Source organism: Solanum pennellii, chromosome 8, assembly GCF_001406875.1.
Source record: "Solanum pennellii chromosome 8, SPENNV200".
NCBI classification, from domain to species: domain Eukaryota; kingdom Viridiplantae; phylum Streptophyta; class Magnoliopsida; order Solanales; family Solanaceae; genus Solanum; species Solanum pennellii.
Genome location: NC_028644.1, coordinates 57,247,944 through 57,265,209, shown reverse-complemented (window position 1 = coordinate 57,265,209; position 17,266 = coordinate 57,247,944). Strand labels below are relative to the sequence as shown.

Sequence of the window (17,266 nt, the reverse complement as noted above, 5' to 3'; positions counted from 1 at the left end):
TTTAATTTGTTACAAGTTTTCAACTAAAAAGTCATCCAAAATTCGTTCGAAATACGTATCGTTAATTCGTTAGTCATACACATAAAATGAGTATTATGACAAATCAAAATGTCTAAACTATCTTAATGAAACAAATTAAGCTGTAGAAGAACAATAGTATAATTAAACCTATAGGAGGGTTCTACAAAATGGATCTAGATCACCATAAGAATATTAGACAAATAAATAGGGATTTAATAATTAAATGTTTTAGAATTGGTAACAATATAACATACTAAGGAATTATTTGATATGAGATATATAATTTCAGAATATGCACGATCAATATTTTATGTTATGTTGACTGGAATCTAGAGATATTAAATAGTCCTTAAATTTTATATCCACTATATCATAATAATAAAATAACTATTTAAAAATAACTTGTTTTCGATCAACCCGTAAATATATATTATTTTGGGTGATGACCCCATGAGTAAAGAGCAGAGGCAATATGAAAAGGTGAAGTGGAATCCTGCAAAGAGTTTGTTCTCACATGATCCACGAATCTACGACACCAACACCTTTGCCTCTTTTCAAAGATGGCGACTATTCCCTAATTCTAATTTTTTGTTGACTTCTTTGCCCCTTTTCTTTCACCTAATTCACAAATGAGACTAATAGAATTATCTACCATTTAGTAGGGGTTGCGATTTAGTTACTTTTATAATCCTTTCATAAATTTTATTGTTTTTTATGTTTTGTTTTATAAGATATTTGTATACAAATATCAAAAAATAAATATCTTTTTTGTCTTATAAATTTGTAAATGATTATGAAAGATTATTTCAACATTCATAAATATTATTATTCAGTAAATCATGGTTGAAGAAATGTACAATGATCTCTTATTTTTTGGAGAGTACATGGGGCTAGGGAGATGAGAAATAGGGGAGAGAATTGCCAAAATTGAACTCCTACGAAAAGAGAAAGACCGAGAGAGAGTTAATTGCTGCTAAATATGTTTAAGTGACACTATCATAAACAATTGTTAGCGATAATAATTAATGACAATAACTTAATTGCTACTCGTCCCTAGTTACTTGTCTGTTTATGAATTGACACACCTATTAAGAAAATAATTATTAACATAATGAGTTTACCGTTTTATCCCCATTAATTATGAAGTTGATCTATTAAAAATATAAGTTCAAAAAGTTCTACATTTTTCAAAGTGATTAATTGAAGATAAAACGGGTAAAAGAAATTGTTCTTTCTTGATATATAAAGACGGACAAGTAATCAGGGACAACTAAAAAAAATGGATAAGTAATTAGGGACAAAGAGAATACTAAATATGTTCTTATTATAGATGAAATTACTAGTGATGATTATATTTTATCATTTTTATAAATATCGCAATAACCTATAATGTCATTAGATTCATTGACAAAATTAATATCGATAAAGGCTATACACCCTCTTGTTAATGTGTGTATTTATTATATCAAAAAAAGCTATTTTTAATGCAACGTGAACTACTAAGATTCTTTAATCGTAAATGAATTGAAGGCCTAAACTCGTAGGATGTAAATTAATAGCTGTACACACTCTATTATTGAGCTAAATACATTTTTTAAAAATTTAAGACATTAAACTCTATGATGTGGTCTATTCTTTTCATGTGTATGAATAAAAAAAGAAAAAAAAAGTTTCTTAAAGCATCTAGTCTTAAAATGTGTGATTAGCATAATCTTTACCAATTATTTGCTAATACTAGCTTAAAATAAGGAAAGTGTACCTTAAGTAGTAAGCATAAAAATCTAAGCCCCCCATCCAACCCACACCCTCACTATAAATACTTTACTTATAATAGCAAGATGTAAGGAATCTTTATAAAATATATATGTTAGGTAACTTTAACCAATTTTTTTAAATATTATTTATATGACAGTAACAACAAATATAGTAATTGTTTGCATGTTATATGCTTCCTAAATCTAGCTTTATCTTGGTCAATTCATACTAATACTATACTACATATCTTGTTCATTTGTTTTTAATCCTTTATTTTGGAAAAAGACAATATCTCACTTCTAAATTTCTGACATGTTGGTTATAATATGGCAAAGGAAGGGCATATTTGTCAAAAAAATTCCAAATAATAATAATTAAAAAAAAAATTGAAAAGCTAAATAAATTAAACAAACCAAGCCCCATATCCTCCATTACTAGTACTTTTTTTTTCTCTGTCTATTTCCAAGACAAATGAAAGAAAGCTGACTTCTCTAATTTGTTATATTAGTATTACTTATTATTCTTCAAATTGAAACCAAACTAGAAAGTATACAATATTTTCTTATCAAAATCATGGCTCGTACTAATTGTCAAGTTCCTCATGGACTTAAACAAGAAGAATTCATTGAATTAGAGCCATTGATTCGAAACTACCATACCTTTGAGGATTTGTCAAACACTTGCACTTCACTCATAACACAGCGGATCGAAGCACCAGCAAACGTCGTATGGCCGTTCGTCCGGCGCTTCGATAATCCCCAGAAATACAAGCATTTCATCAAGAGCTGCAAGATGACAGGTATATATACTGATTAAATAAATTTAAAGCCTTTTATTATAATTTAAGCTAATTAAATGTTTTTCAAAATGGGTAACGATAATTAGATGGCCTCTTATTAAAATGTAATTTGTAGGTGATGGTGGAGTGGGAAGCATAAGAGAAGTATCAGTTGTGTCTGGAATCCCTGCATCGACAAGCACAGAGCGACTAGAGATACTAGACGATGAGAAGCATATTCTGAGTTTTAAGGTGGTAGGAGGGGAGCATAGGCTAAATAACTATAAATCGGTTACATCGGTGAATGAATTTGAGAAAAATGGAAAAGCTTATACTATAGTATTGGAGTCATATATTGTGGATATACCGCAAGGGAATACTGGAGAAGACACCAAAATGTTTACTGATACAGTCGTCAAATTGAACTTGCAGAAGCTTGGCGTAGTCGCAATGGCGGCTATGCATGGCCATGAATGAGCATACATGTCTCCTGCTCCTGATTCATGGTGATATGTATCGTCCCGTTTCTTTATTATATTTATTTTTAAAATAATAATAATAATATATATATAAAAATAAAAAGAAGGGAAAATCTCTTTTAAATTTATAACTAGTGGAGTATTTCTTAGTAGTTAGGTTCGTTTTCTTTGCAACTTGGAGATTAAGTTAGTTTGTAGTATATATTTTTTTTTTATAGTTTCAATTTGGTGGTTGTTACATTATTACTCTTTTTCTTGTTTGCCAACTATATCAATTTCTTTTTCGTGAATTATTATTGGTTCGTTGAGTTCATGGTCCTTTAATATTTGCCAACTTGCAAGTTAATAATTAATTACTTCTATTTTAGCTTTAGATCTTGTATGGTTCCATGATATAATTGGCCGCATTTTGAATTGAATTATTTTTATATTTGGACAAGGTACTCATTTAGAGTAACTACTTGTGTCAACTTTAACTTCGATAATGTAAAAGTTTCATAATGTATAAATTATTTTTAATTTATTTTTGTACCACAAATTTGAATAATTTCTTAAATACAAAACTACCTAGATAATTAATATGTACATATCGATCGGTTCTTATTTCTCGAATGCATCTTCACCATATTAGCATATAAAATATATATAAATGTTGTTTAAATAGCAGTGGAAAAAGAAAACATGAAAATCAACAACTAGTACATTACGTACATGAAAAGATAGTTAAATATAATTTGAAAAAAGTGAAATTTGTTTTCTAAATAAATATAAGTAAAACGTTACAATAACGAAACGTCTCTCTTTGTAGATAAGCTAAGGTGGAATATTCTACGGAATATCCAACTTATTCCGAGTAAAATTTCATATTTTATTCATTAGACCATGTTATGATTTTAAAATCTTTTTTTTAGTGAACAAATAATTAATAGACAAAAGTGATCAAAATGAGAACATTGAAACAATAATAGAATGTACTTATTGTTTGAGATGATGCAAATAAAATACACACAATTAGTTTGGAAGAGGTAAATTAGAAAAATAAATTAAACTAGATTGAATTTGATATATGTCGTAACTACTAATCAGCCAATTAATTAGTGGATAATTCTCTTAACGTCAACTTCTAATGAAACACTTTTCTTCTTTTAGTGAAAAATTGAAAAGAAAATTTGTTTCTTATTATAAGTGAAGAGTGGAAAAACTTTAAATTTATGTATTGCACAAAAAAGGACATCATAGGCCCTAGCTAACGAAGCTTATGATAAGTATTAAGCTATAGATATATGTGTGAGTGTTACATGTTGTCCCCCACTTTATATATGATTGAAAAGGCAAAGGCCTTATCAATATTTTGAGTTCTCCATTTTATAAAAATATAAAAGGGAGAACACGAAATTAACGACTGATAAAATTTCATTGCTAAATAATATAATTCTAATTTCATTTGCCATGGATTGACGATGGATTATAAGAAAATTAAATTAGCTATAGGTGGTTTTAGTTACGAATTCCATAGCTAATTTTATATTTTTTTAAGTAGGAGAAGTGTTGAATTTATAGCAAAAGAGGACTTCATTGCAAACCATAAAAGGGAGTTGTTAGAAATGAACTTTTGCTTTTGCATGTGTACTCTTGAAAATCCTTTTGTCTAACTCTAAAAATTTCAAAGACAACGATAGGTTAGATATGGATATGATTACCTTGAGAGACTTGTGACTTTACCTTAAGGAACTTGTGATATTAAGTTGTTTTTAACCACTTATTTCTTCACTTTTGATGATTTCATATAATTATCTCAACTTTGACGTTCACGTTTGATATAATATCATTATGAGTAGCCGTCTCAAGTATCTTGTCCACTCATATCTACATTATGAGACAATTAGTTGTACAAAATTATTAATGATATGTGTACATACACAACCTCACATCTAATATATGTTCATCATGTCCTTGCAACTAATAACCTTTTGACTTAATTTCTAGAAATCAACGCGTTGATTTTTAAGAAAAAATTGCTCATCTTAAAACACTATAACAAAACAATTTTTAGCAGAACTAAATATTGACATTAACAAAAAGAGTGCTAAAGTCTTTATCGGCATTAGTTAAATGACATTAGAACCAATATTGCTAAAGATTTTTGTAACATATACAGAGTGTTAATTGTCGCTAAAAATACATATTTAGCGGTAATTAATAATAATTATTTTTGATGTAGTGGAGAAGGTATTTGACCAATTAGTTTTTTGGCAAAAAATAATATTAATGAGTAATAACAAAAACTATTTTCTTCAAAATCTAAAAATTAAATCACTGTTCAAATATTGACTAAAGATTTTTTCAACTTAATTAGCCAAACACTAATTTCTACTCCTTAAAATTACTTTTTTTGTCAGAAATATTGTGTATATTCCACCTTTAAGTATGTTAGTGTACTTGTGATAGAACAATACTTTTCAAAATAAGCAGATGTTTGACAATTTGGCTAAACAAACTTCTTTCTTTTTTGGATTTCATATCTCTGATATCTGGAGCACCATATCGGCTAAACAAGCTTAAGTAACTCTTTGGTTTATTTTGTGCTAACTTTACACGAAAGAGCCCAACTATTGTACTATTAAAGTTTAAACATGAACCATTCCTTCAATATTATGCATATCAATAAGATTAACAATATACATACAATGAAAAAGGATTTAATAATTGAAAAGAAAAGTGAGTTTCAACTTTCTTACGTTTATTCTTCACTTCAATTCAAATGGTCAAAGCCAAACTTTCAATTTTTCCAGGATGATGGCTTACTGTTTTTTTTCTAACAATAGTAATCGTTTTTTTCTTCTAAGAAGTGATTAAAATAGGAGACGATTCAAAGTACTCAAAATTCAAATCTTAAAGTAAACATAGGATTAATGTGTAACTTCATGTTAGTAATATCACCCTCCTACTTGTCAAGAAATAATTTATCTTTTTTTGTGTCTATTTTAACATTGATATTACATACACTGTTCAATATTCTAATACAATTTTCAAAACATTAATAATATTATCCTTATTATTTATTATTTCTAAGAGTATACCAATTTAATAATGAACGACTATGATTGGACAGAGTAAGTGACAATTGTGTCTACTATTATATATCTTATTTAAGTTACTCTCTCATTTCATTTTACATGGTCCGTATACATTACTGACCCGTAAGTTAAAAATTCATTTTACTAGTTCATTTAACAAAGCAAGAGAGTTTATTAATTTTTTTCATACTATTCTTCATGTTAAATTATTATTTAAAATAATATTAGTCAAATTTATAATTTTAAAACAGCATAAATAAAGCTAATTTAATAAAATACACTTCTAATTAATTAAATAAAAAATGGTAAATTAACAAAGATCAAGTAAGAAAATAGTAAATCAACAAAGATCAAAAAATATAAAACGTCCTAAAAAATTTCTATAGATTAAAGCTAAGACTTCTCTTTGTAGGGAAAGGACGCTTTCCTTTTTTATAATCTTCTAGCCAACTAAGCAATACTATTATTATAAGCACAAAAACCAAAGGTCAAAGCCTCCGTGCATTTAATGAGGACAGCAAGAGTCAACTTGTTGGAATCAATAATCATTCCAAGTTCAAGTGGCCACTATAAAATGCTTACTATAATCTTGGCAAAATAATTCTCGTCTAGTTGGACTATATAATATATATATATATATATATACATTTCATATATGGCAACATAAAGGGTGGATTTTTGGGAAGCAGGTGGAGGTTGTGTTTTTCTATGTCTTTATTTTGATAGATAGATAAAAGGGATCAAGGTTTATGCAATAATGAGTGTGCTCACTTTTATTATGAAGTGATGAATGTAGTGGAATAAATAAGATTTGTGTGTTAGTAATTAAAGTTTGCAATGTGAATTCAATAATAAAAACATTTAGTAGGACGTAATTATGAACCTTATCGATGGTAATTTGTATTACTTGGTCCATCGTGTATCAGATATGTAATAACACTATTTATTCTTTATTTTTAATATCTGGATTTTAAACTAAGTTCATAATACAATACTTTGACTAAAGGGATGGTTCGAGAGGTGGTATGAAGGGTTTGGTGGTTTCAAACATATGTGAACCTTAGAAAACATATGTTGTTAAAAGTGTAGCAACGATTGCGCTGCACCAAGCACAATTGCGCATTGAGTGATATCATGGCAAGCGTTATCACTCTCCACAAGGGGATTCGTAGGCCAACATTGTCATATTAGTGGAGTGCGGTCACACTTTAGTATTCTTTTACAAAATAGGTTGTTAAGGAGTTGGTGTTTCAATTTATGATGTTTGGTGTGGTTACTTTACAGATCCAGGGCTGCATCCGCGATATGCTAACCGTAATTTCTCGCATTGGTTTGCTAGGGCATACATTTGTAGATGTGTGGTCCGTACTTTTGAAGGGGGCGTTGGGACTAGCATTGTTCGAAATTGCAAAGGTTGGGTCACAATTACGAAGGGGGACTAGGGTGGGGGACATCAAGATGTGTTGTGTTGACCACAATTGCAACCAAGGATCGCAATTGCGGGTGGACCCTTGGTAGATTTCAAAATATTTCAAGTCAAAATTTGAATTCTCATTTTGCATTTTGGAATATAGGAGCTTAGTTCAATAATATTTTTCGCATCCTGAGTGTCACACTCCAAGCCTATATCCTGGCGAGACTGACACTCGAAGATCATTACTGGTCTTGAGCGGACCCTTGGTCTGGGTTACTTAACTCAGCGGAAGACTCTAAGCATTATTACAATGGTCAAATGCACTTACTCAAATAACATAATAACAAAACATGGAATATTAAAAGAACCAAACATTCACTTGGCCAAAATGACAACTCAAGTCTTTAACATAGAATGATAATGTAAAGACTGATAAACTATTAAATTGTCTATCTATGAAGCCTCTAGTACAAAGAGGGATGTTGGGACAAGACCCCCAATCATCCTAATACTTAAATACTGAAAACAAAATAAAAGGGGTCTTCAGAAAGTAAGGAGGCTCACCAACAAACTATGAGTGCTCAACCTGGATTAACGAGGCGCTCGATATTGATCCTGGTTACCTGCATCTACATCATAAGACAATGTAGGCCAATTGGAATCATCAGTACATTGAATGCACGAGTATGCGAGTTTGAATGCTAACAAACATAGGCTTGATAGAGGTTCTGAAATAACGGTTACTTGACTCTCCTCATCTCATTAACACTGAACTAAACTCATTTCATTATAAAGCAGTTTAAAGTAGATGCAATATAAAGAAAAATCTTTTTTAAATATATGACGTCAACTCTGTGTATATAAAAAGAATATAACATAACTCTGAATGTATGTAAAATATAATAACTGATGTATATTAAAATACAATAACTTTTGTGAGAGATTCTCTAATTGACAACCATCACTATAAGCATAGGTGATGGTACAACGCTTGACCTCACATTGCATGGGACCATTGTATACCTCGCCATCGGTATATATCCTGAACTCAGAAAGTGGATCCACTAGTCTATGCTAAAAAGACTAAGAAATCATCTAAAAAGTATGATTTTTTCTCTGCCCATGATGACTACATGGTTTTTGAGGGCTTGAGTTAATATGAATTCGCATCCCCATATCGGTGCTCAATACTTCTCCCAAAATATACTTAGCTCATAGGTTCTTAAAACAATTTTTTCTCTGGTTTGAGATAATTGCTCAAACTTAGCTTAAAAAGCTCTCTCGGAAATCATAGTTTCCTCTTTACTGAAAAACTAGCTCAATGACTCTTTTGAAAATCTCAGTTTTCTTTCTTGTTTGAATGTGAAAAGAATGTTTATACTTCTTTGGAAATAATTAGTCCCCATATAGTTCTTTGAAGGAAAGACTTCACTTTACTCTGATCTGAACTCAAACTTAAGTCTTAAAACGAAATTAAAATATTTGTAAAAGACTTACGAAACTTGAAATGAACTTCTTCTCCTTATATTTACTCTTTACTCAACTTGATCTCTAAGTTTAAATTTAAGTCAAAAGCATTTGCAAATGACTTCTTGAAAAGACTCTAAGAACTTTCTAGACTTGGGTCTTAACTATCCTTGAATTTACAGTTGTGAATTTAAGGTTGAAATTCATGTTTTTGGATGATTTATATATGTTTAGAAGTCATTTAAGGTAGTTAGAATCATTAGGAGGTGTTAAAACACTTTACTAGTTGTTGTTTAGAATTTCAACTCGTATACTCCTATATTCAACATTCTGATGCCAGTTGGCCTGAATCATATCATGATACAGATGCAGGTAACCAGGATCAGCATCCAGCGCCTCGTTGATCTAGTTTGAGCATCCAGAGTTACTGGTGAGCCTCCTTTCTTCTGGAGGCCCTTTATTGCTTTCAGTATCCTTACAGAATGTTGAGAGGTTTGTCCCAACATTCATCTTAGTAGTAGTAGAGGTTTCATAGACAAATAGATAGTCAGATAATCAGTTTGGGTCTCTCTTTAATTTCAGATATACATATATTGTTTTTGAGACTTAAGTGTCATTTGGCTGAGACTATTATTTAAAGTGTTTATTATGAGAATGTTTCCAGCTTTATATTTGAGTCTTCCGCTGAGTTAAGTAAGCCAGGACAAGGGTTCACTCAAGGCCAGCAATGGTCGTTGGGTGCCGGCCATATTCAGGGTGCAGGCTCCGAGAGTGACAAATTTTGTATCAAAGCACAGAGTTTAAGAGTCCTAGGGAGTCTATGAAGCCGTGTCTATAGAGTCTTAGTTATTGGTGTGAAGCGTGTCACATCTATGATTAGGAAGCTACAACATTTAGGAAATTCTCACTTCTTTCATACTCATTTCGTGCGTTAGAGTTTATATCTAAAAGTTCCCTCCAATTCGTGCTTGTGCCTGTTTCAGATCATCATGCCTCCACGTAGAGCAGTCAGAGGCCGACCATCTAGAAGCAATGTTGAAGAACTAGAGGTACCTAATGCACCAAATGAGTAACCTAAGGAGAAGTCATGAACGCTGAATTTCGTGAGGCTATCCAGATGTTGAGTAAAGTTGTGACCAACCAAGTTGGGAAACAAATAGGAGCTCGACAATAAGAGGATGAAAATTTGAGAATTCGGGAATTCTTGAGGATGAATCCCCCAAGTTTTTCTGGTTCAATCACTACCAAGGATCCAGAAAACTTTGTGGAAGAATTGAAGAAGTTCTTCGATGTGATGCATCTGGTAGATGCTGAGAGAGTTGAACTGACTGCATATCAAGTGAAGAATGTGGCGATGACTTGGTTTGATCAGTGGAAGGAGAACAAAAATGGGGATGCACCATGTACAAGTTAGGCTTGCTTTAAAGAAGCCTTCTTAGGGCGTTTCTTTCCCCGGGAACTGAAGGAAGAAAAGGTACGAGAGTTCCTTACTATGAAACAGGACTCCTTGAGTGTTCATGAATATGGGTTAAAGTTCACCCAATTGTTTCGCTATGCTCCTGAGATGGTTAAGGATATGAGGAGCAGAATGAGCTTGTTTTTTGGCTTGGGTCGTGCTTCAAGAAAAAAAGGTAGGAATGCAATATTGATTGGGAACATGGACATTTCAAGGTTAATGGTCTATGTGCAACAGGTTGAAGAAAAGAATCTAAGGGATAGAGAGGAGTATAGGAACAATAAGGAATGAATCTGGTCAACATAAAAGTGGTCCAAGCCGACCACAATTTCAGAAACAAAAGGGACATGCACCATCATCTACTAATGCACCTGCGCCCAGAAACAGACGTGAGTATAATGGCCAGAATTTGCAGAACTTTAAAGCTAGACTAGCCTAGTCCAAAGGTAGTGTGGCACAAAGAGGTAGTTGGGCTCATTCATGTGGTAGGTGTGGTAAAAACCACGCTGGTAAGTGTTGTGATGGCCAGTCGAGTTGTTTCAAATATGGTCAAGAGGGGCACTACATGAAAGAGTGTCCCAAGAATAAGCAAGGAGGTGGAAATCCAGGCAATAGAGTCCAATCTTCATCAGTTGCTCCACCAGAAAGGGCTGCACCTAGAGGAGTCACTTCTAGTACTGGCGTTGGGGCAAACCGTCTCTATGCAATCACTATCCGCCAAAAGAAAGAAACTCTCCATATGTTGTCACGGGTATGATCAAAGTCTTTACTTTTGATTTTTATGCTTTATTAGACCCAGGAGAAAGTTTATCTATTGTAACTCCTTATGTTGCAAATCAACTTAAGATTCTTCCTGGAAAACATTGTGAACCTTTCTGTGTTTCTACACCTATTGGAGAGTCTATTCTAGCGGAAAGAGTCTATCATGATTGTCCAATTTTCATCAATCACAAGAACACCATAGCTAATCTAGCAGAGTTAGATACGATAGATTTTAATGTCATTCTAGGTATGGACTAACTTCATGCCAGTTATGCATCAATAGATTATAGAATTCGAGTTGTCAAGTTTCAAATTCCTAATGAGTCAGTCATAGAGTGGAGTAGTAGCTCAGTAGTTCCTAAGGGTCGTTTCATTTCGTACCTTAAGGCGATAAAATTAGTTTCAAAGGGGTGTATCTATCAATTAGTCCTAGTTAATGACTCAAGTGATGAGGTACCTTCCCTTCAGTTAGTTTCTATAGGGAAAGAGTTTCCAGAGTCTTTCTTGATAATCTACCCGGAGTCCCTCCTAAAACAAAAATAAACTTCGGCATAGACATAATCCCATATACTCGTCCTATCTCTATTCCACCATACAGAATGGCCCCACCAGAGTTAAATGAGATAAAAGAACAATTGAAAGATCTTTTAGATAAAGGTTTCATTCGACCAAGTGTCTCACCTTGGTGCACTCCGGTCTTATTTGTAAGAAATAAAGAAGATTCCCTTAAGATGTGTAGACTACCGCCAATTGAATAAGGTGACCATCAAGAATAAATATCCTCTTCCAAGGATAAATAATCTTTTCGACCAACTTTAGGGTGCTTCTTGCTTCTCAAAAATTGACCTAAGATCAGGCTACCATCAGTTGAAAGTTAGGGAATGTGACATTCCAAAGACAACTTTTGAACCAAATATGGGCATTATGAGTTTTTAGTTATGTCCTTTGGTTTGACAAATGCACCAGCAACGTTTATGGATTTTATGAACAGAGTCTTCAAACCCTATTTAGATTTGTTTGTCATTGTCTTCATTGATGATATAATGGTTTATTCAAGGAATACAAAAGATCATGCTAGTCACCTCAGGATTGTTCTGCAGACTTTGAAAGATAAGGAGTTATATGTCAAGTTTTTCAAGTGTGAGTTTTAGCTTAAGTCCTTTGCATTCTTGGGCCATATTGTTTCCGGTTATGGGATTAGAGTTGATACCCAAAAGTTGGAAGCAATTCAGATTTGACCTACACCTACATCTCTAATAGATATAAGGAGTTTCTTGGGTTTGGATGGCTATTATATGAGGTTTGTAGAAGGTTTCTCATCTATCTCGTCTCCTTTGACCAATCTAACTCAGAAGTCAACCAAGTTTCAATGGTCTGAAGCTTGTGAGAAAAGTTTTTTCAGAAATTGAAAAAAAGATTGACTACCGCTCTGGTTTTGGCCTTACTAAAGGCTACTCAAGGTTTTGTTGTGTACTGTAATGCATCGAGAGTTAGCTTGGGTCATGTATTAATGCAGAATGGTAAGGTTATAGCTTATTCCACCAGACCAAGATCCTATTTTTCTTGATTTAAAGGCGAAAGTTCAAAAGCAAAAAGTATTGGCTTTTGAACAAGGGGGAAATGGTGTACTGAAGTACCAAGGTAGATTATGTGTACCTAAGGTGGATGGAATCCAAGAGAGGATCCTGGAGGAGGCTCATAGCTCCAGATATTCCATTCATCCGGTTTCCACCAAGATGTATAGCGATTTGAGAGAGGTATATTGGTTGCAAGGCATGAAGAAAGATATTGCTCAATTTGTTGCCAAGTGCCCAAATATCCAACAAGTGAAAGTAGAGCACCAAAGGCTTGGAGGTTCGGCTCAGACCATAGAACTTCCGGAATGGAAGTGGGAGGTGATTTATATGGACTTCATCATAGTCCTGCCAAGATATCGCAGGGAGCGTGATTCTACTTGGATGATTGTCGATAGAATGACAAAGTCAGCCCATTAATTGCCGGTAAAGACTACTTATTTGGCCGAGGATTATACTAAGTTGTACCTTCAAGAGTTGGTAAGAATTCATGGAGTCCCGGTCTCCATTATTTCATATAGAAGTGCACAATTTACTGCACAATTCTGGAAATCTTTCCAGAAAGGTTTGGGTTCAACGGTGAATTTAAGCATTTTTTTTCATCCTCAGAAAGATGGACAAGAAGAGCGCACTATCTAGAACTTAGAAGATATGTTGAGAGATTATATGATCGAGTTCAAAGGAAATTGGGATGATCACATATCTCTCATTGAGTTCATTTACAACAACAGTTACCATTCGAGCATCCAAATGGCTCAATATGAGGCTCTTTATGGGAGAAGATGCAGATGTGCTACTGGGTGGTGAAGTTGGTGAAGAAGGATTAATAGGACCAGATCTAGTTCACCAAGCTATGGAAAAGGTGAAAATGATTCAACAGAGATTGAGAAAGGCACAGAGTCGTCAAATGTCCTACACAGATGTTAAGAGAAGACCGTTAGATTTTGAGGTGGATGATTGAGTGTATTTGAAGATTTCACCCATGAAGGGGGTTATGAGATTTGGTAAGAAGGGGAATATTAGTTCCTGGTATATTGGTCCTTACAGAATCTCCAAGAGGGTTGGCAATGTAGCATATAAGTTAGAGCTACCCCAAGAGTTAGAAGCAGTTCATCCGGTACTCCATGAAATGCTTGGGTGATCCTTCATTGATTGTACCGATTGAGAATGTTAGATTAAGGATAGATTATCCTATTAAGAGATTCAGGTTCAAATTTTGGATAGTCAAGTTCGCAGGTTGAGGACTAAGGAAGTGACATCGGTCAAATTCCTTTGGAGGAATCAGTTTGTTGAAGAAGCAACTTGGGAAGCTGAGGAGGATATAAAGAGGAGATATCCACATATCTTTGAATCCGGAGAGAATGCAGATCAACGTACTAAATTCTCTTCTTAGCACTTTATAAGACTATGTGTAAGCATGTATTACTTGCTTTTATTGGTGAAGTGCTGAAATGACGTTACCACCCTTAGTTTAATGGAAAAAATCTCATTTGAATAAAAATGTCCCCAAGGGTGAAATATTGTAACATCTCGTAAACCAAAATAGCTAGGAGTAAACAAATAAACTAAGAAAAGTTATTTTTGGAAAGAATAGGAGAAATTTGGAAAACTTTGATAAGTGTAAAAGTAGGTTTTTGGTCATGTTCAAACAACCATAACTTCTAGCTCATGATGAGTTATGTCTAGTTCTCTATATGGTTGGAAATCCCTTGATGATATATTTCCAACACCGTCGATTTTATGAAATTCCAATATTGTATGAGGGAGATATGCCTATCGGTAGTTGGGTTGTTGGACTAAGGAAAGTCCAATCCGGATTTTAGTAAGGGTAAAGTAGTCTTTTCACCCTAGTATTTCCTAATTTGTTTTAAGGTTTTATAGGGGTAAAACAAAGTCCTAATTCAGTTTTAGAAAAGTTGAGAACGCTTAGGTCTTGCGGAGAAGAGAGAAGAGTAGATGAAGATCAAGAATTCTTCAACAACGCTAAGGTTTTGCTAGTGGAATTTGTCAGGGGTGATCCCTATCGAGTTATATGAGATCTTTCTGTGTTGGATTCTTTCACCCACACATCAATATATTTAATTCATCGAGTTTTGTATTGATTGAATGATGAATCTTGAAGTTCTTGATGAAGAATTGATTGAAATCTTGTTGGTAGAGTTGTAGTACCTTTAGTGGTGTTGATTCGTATTTTCAGGTTGTTTTATGAGTCTAAACTATTGGGTATTAAGGATATTAGTGATCCTAAGTGTTTAGGGGAAGATTCATGAAAGTTTGGGAGGTTTAGAGTAGAAAATCAGAGAAGAAAAGTCAGAAAACCCGTCTGACAGGCCCTGGGCGCCAAGGTCACCTGGGATCCTATTTTTCCCCTATCTTTTTGTACGAGTTCCTAAGTGATGTACCTACAAGTCCTAGTTGATTCCAACACTCTAAAGTACATCTGAACATCATGAAATCATCCATAAACATGAGATCATGATCCTTGAATCCATAATCCGATTCAAGGAAAGTTAAGATCAAAGTCAAAGAAGTTAAGTATCAAGTCTAAAAGTAGAGAAGCAAGTCAAAGAGAGTTCTTAAAGTTTTCAAGAGTCTAAAACAAACATTTTTTTATTCGTTGTAAGGCTCAAGCTACAAGTGATCAAAGAGTAAAGAGTTGAGTCTAATTCTCAAAAGTTATAAGGGAACTAAGTATTCCCTAGAGTTAAGTTTCAAGTAAAGCAAAGAGCAAAGAGTGAGTTCATTTCTCAAAATCTATAAGGGAACTAAGTATTCCCTAAGAGTTACAAATGTTTTCACATTTTGAGAAATAAAGGAAGTTAGACTTCCAAAAAGCCTTTGGCTAGTTTAGAAAAAGAGAACAAGAGAGCTATTAAAGCTAAGTTTGAGCAATTACCTCAAACCAGAGAAAAAGTTGTAGTAAAAACATATGAGCTAAGTATTTTGCGAGTAGTATTGAGCACCGATATGGGTATGCGAGTTCATATCAACTCAATTCTCCATAAACTGTGTAGCCGGCCTAGACAGATAAAGGGTCATACTTTTTAGATGATTCCTTAGCATTTTTCTAGCATAGACTAGTGGATCCGCTTATTAGTTTAAGTTCTATACCAATGGTAAGGTATAGATTGGTCCTCTTGTAACGTGAGGTAAGACGTTGTACCATCGCTTAGGCTCATAGTGATGGTTGTCAGTTAGAGAATCTCCAACAGAAACTATATTACTTTCGTATATAAGTAAAGTTGAGTTTATTATTGCATTATTTTTAATGAACTAAATTTTTATACTGTTTTTACAAGCTTTATATATATATATATTGCATGTGTTTTTACTGTCTTATATTGAGTTATGACTTCTTGAGTTGAGCAGAGTCAAGGTAAGTTCATTCTTACTTTTTTTCAAGCTTAGTAGTTGTTGTTTAGCATTACAACTCGCATACTCGTATATTCAATGTACTGATGCCAGTTGTCCTGCGTTGTTTCATGATGCAGACGCAGGTAACCAGGATTAGCATCTACGCGTTGTTGATCCAGTTTGAGTATCCAAAGTTAGTGGTGAGCGTCCTTGCTTTCAGAAGACCCTTTATTGCTTTCAGTATTTCCTTATAGAATGTTGATGGGTTTGTCCCAACATTCATCTTAGTAGTAAAGGCTTTATAGACAAATAGATAGTCAGACAGTCATTTTGGGTCTCTCTTTAATTTCAGATATACATATATTGTTTTCAAGACTTAAGTGTCATTTGACCGGGACTATTATTTAAAGTATTTTTTATGAGAATGTTTCCAGCTTTTTATTTGAGTTAAGTCATCCATGACTTAAGTAATCCAGACTAAGGGTTCACTTAAGGCCAGCAATGGTCGTTGGGTGCCGTCCACGTCCAGGGTGTAGACCCGGGCATAATACCTTTTGTGCAGATGGGGCACACTTCGCCTGGCCCTGCCCAGGTGACGCCTGATGAATTTTTCAACTCGTTTTCTAATCCCAAATCATTTTAACTTGATTTCTTCTCTCACTTTCACTTTACATTTATGTACCCACATCATATTTACAATGACCTAATGCAATGAGTTCAAGAACAACACCTAAATCATCAAGAAAACTACTTAATCTCATCTCATGTTCAAGAACGAAAGCAATTCAAGAACATTCAAAATTCAATCTTTTTAAAACTATTTCACGCTGAATCAAACATGCTTGACACATGGGTGAACTAAACCAATGTTGTGGAAGACTCACATACCTTTCTAGGGATCACCCTCGACGAAATCCGCAAGTTAATTCGAGGATCTTGGTGAATCTTTCCCTTCTTCTTCTTATTTTCTCTTCTCTGTTCTCCTTAGCCCTAGCGTGAAAATTCCCAGCTTCTAAAACTGACTATGTTCTGATTTGACCCATATTAGATTCCTAAAAACTTATTAAATTAATAAGGTAGTGGAAAGACTGAAATACCCTTTAAAATCTGGAAATTCGACATTTTCTTA

The 17,266-nt window shown here is 33.6% G+C and overlaps 1 protein-coding gene across 1 annotated transcript; it reads left to right on the top strand.

Moving 5' to 3' along the window:
• The first annotated feature begins 1,903 nt into the window (after positions 1 to 1,903).
• On the top strand, positions 1,904 to 3,271 carry LOC107027263 (abscisic acid receptor PYL2-like). Its single transcript, XM_015228445.2, has 2 exons — positions 1,904 to 2,575; positions 2,691 to 3,271. The coding sequence occupies exons 1-2, from the start codon at positions 2,350 to 2,352 to the stop codon at positions 3,029 to 3,031; spliced, it is 567 nt and encodes a 188-aa protein (XP_015083931.1). The 5' UTR covers positions 1,904 to 2,349; the 3' UTR covers positions 3,032 to 3,271.
• Positions 3,272 to 17,266: the final 13,995 nt, after the last annotated feature.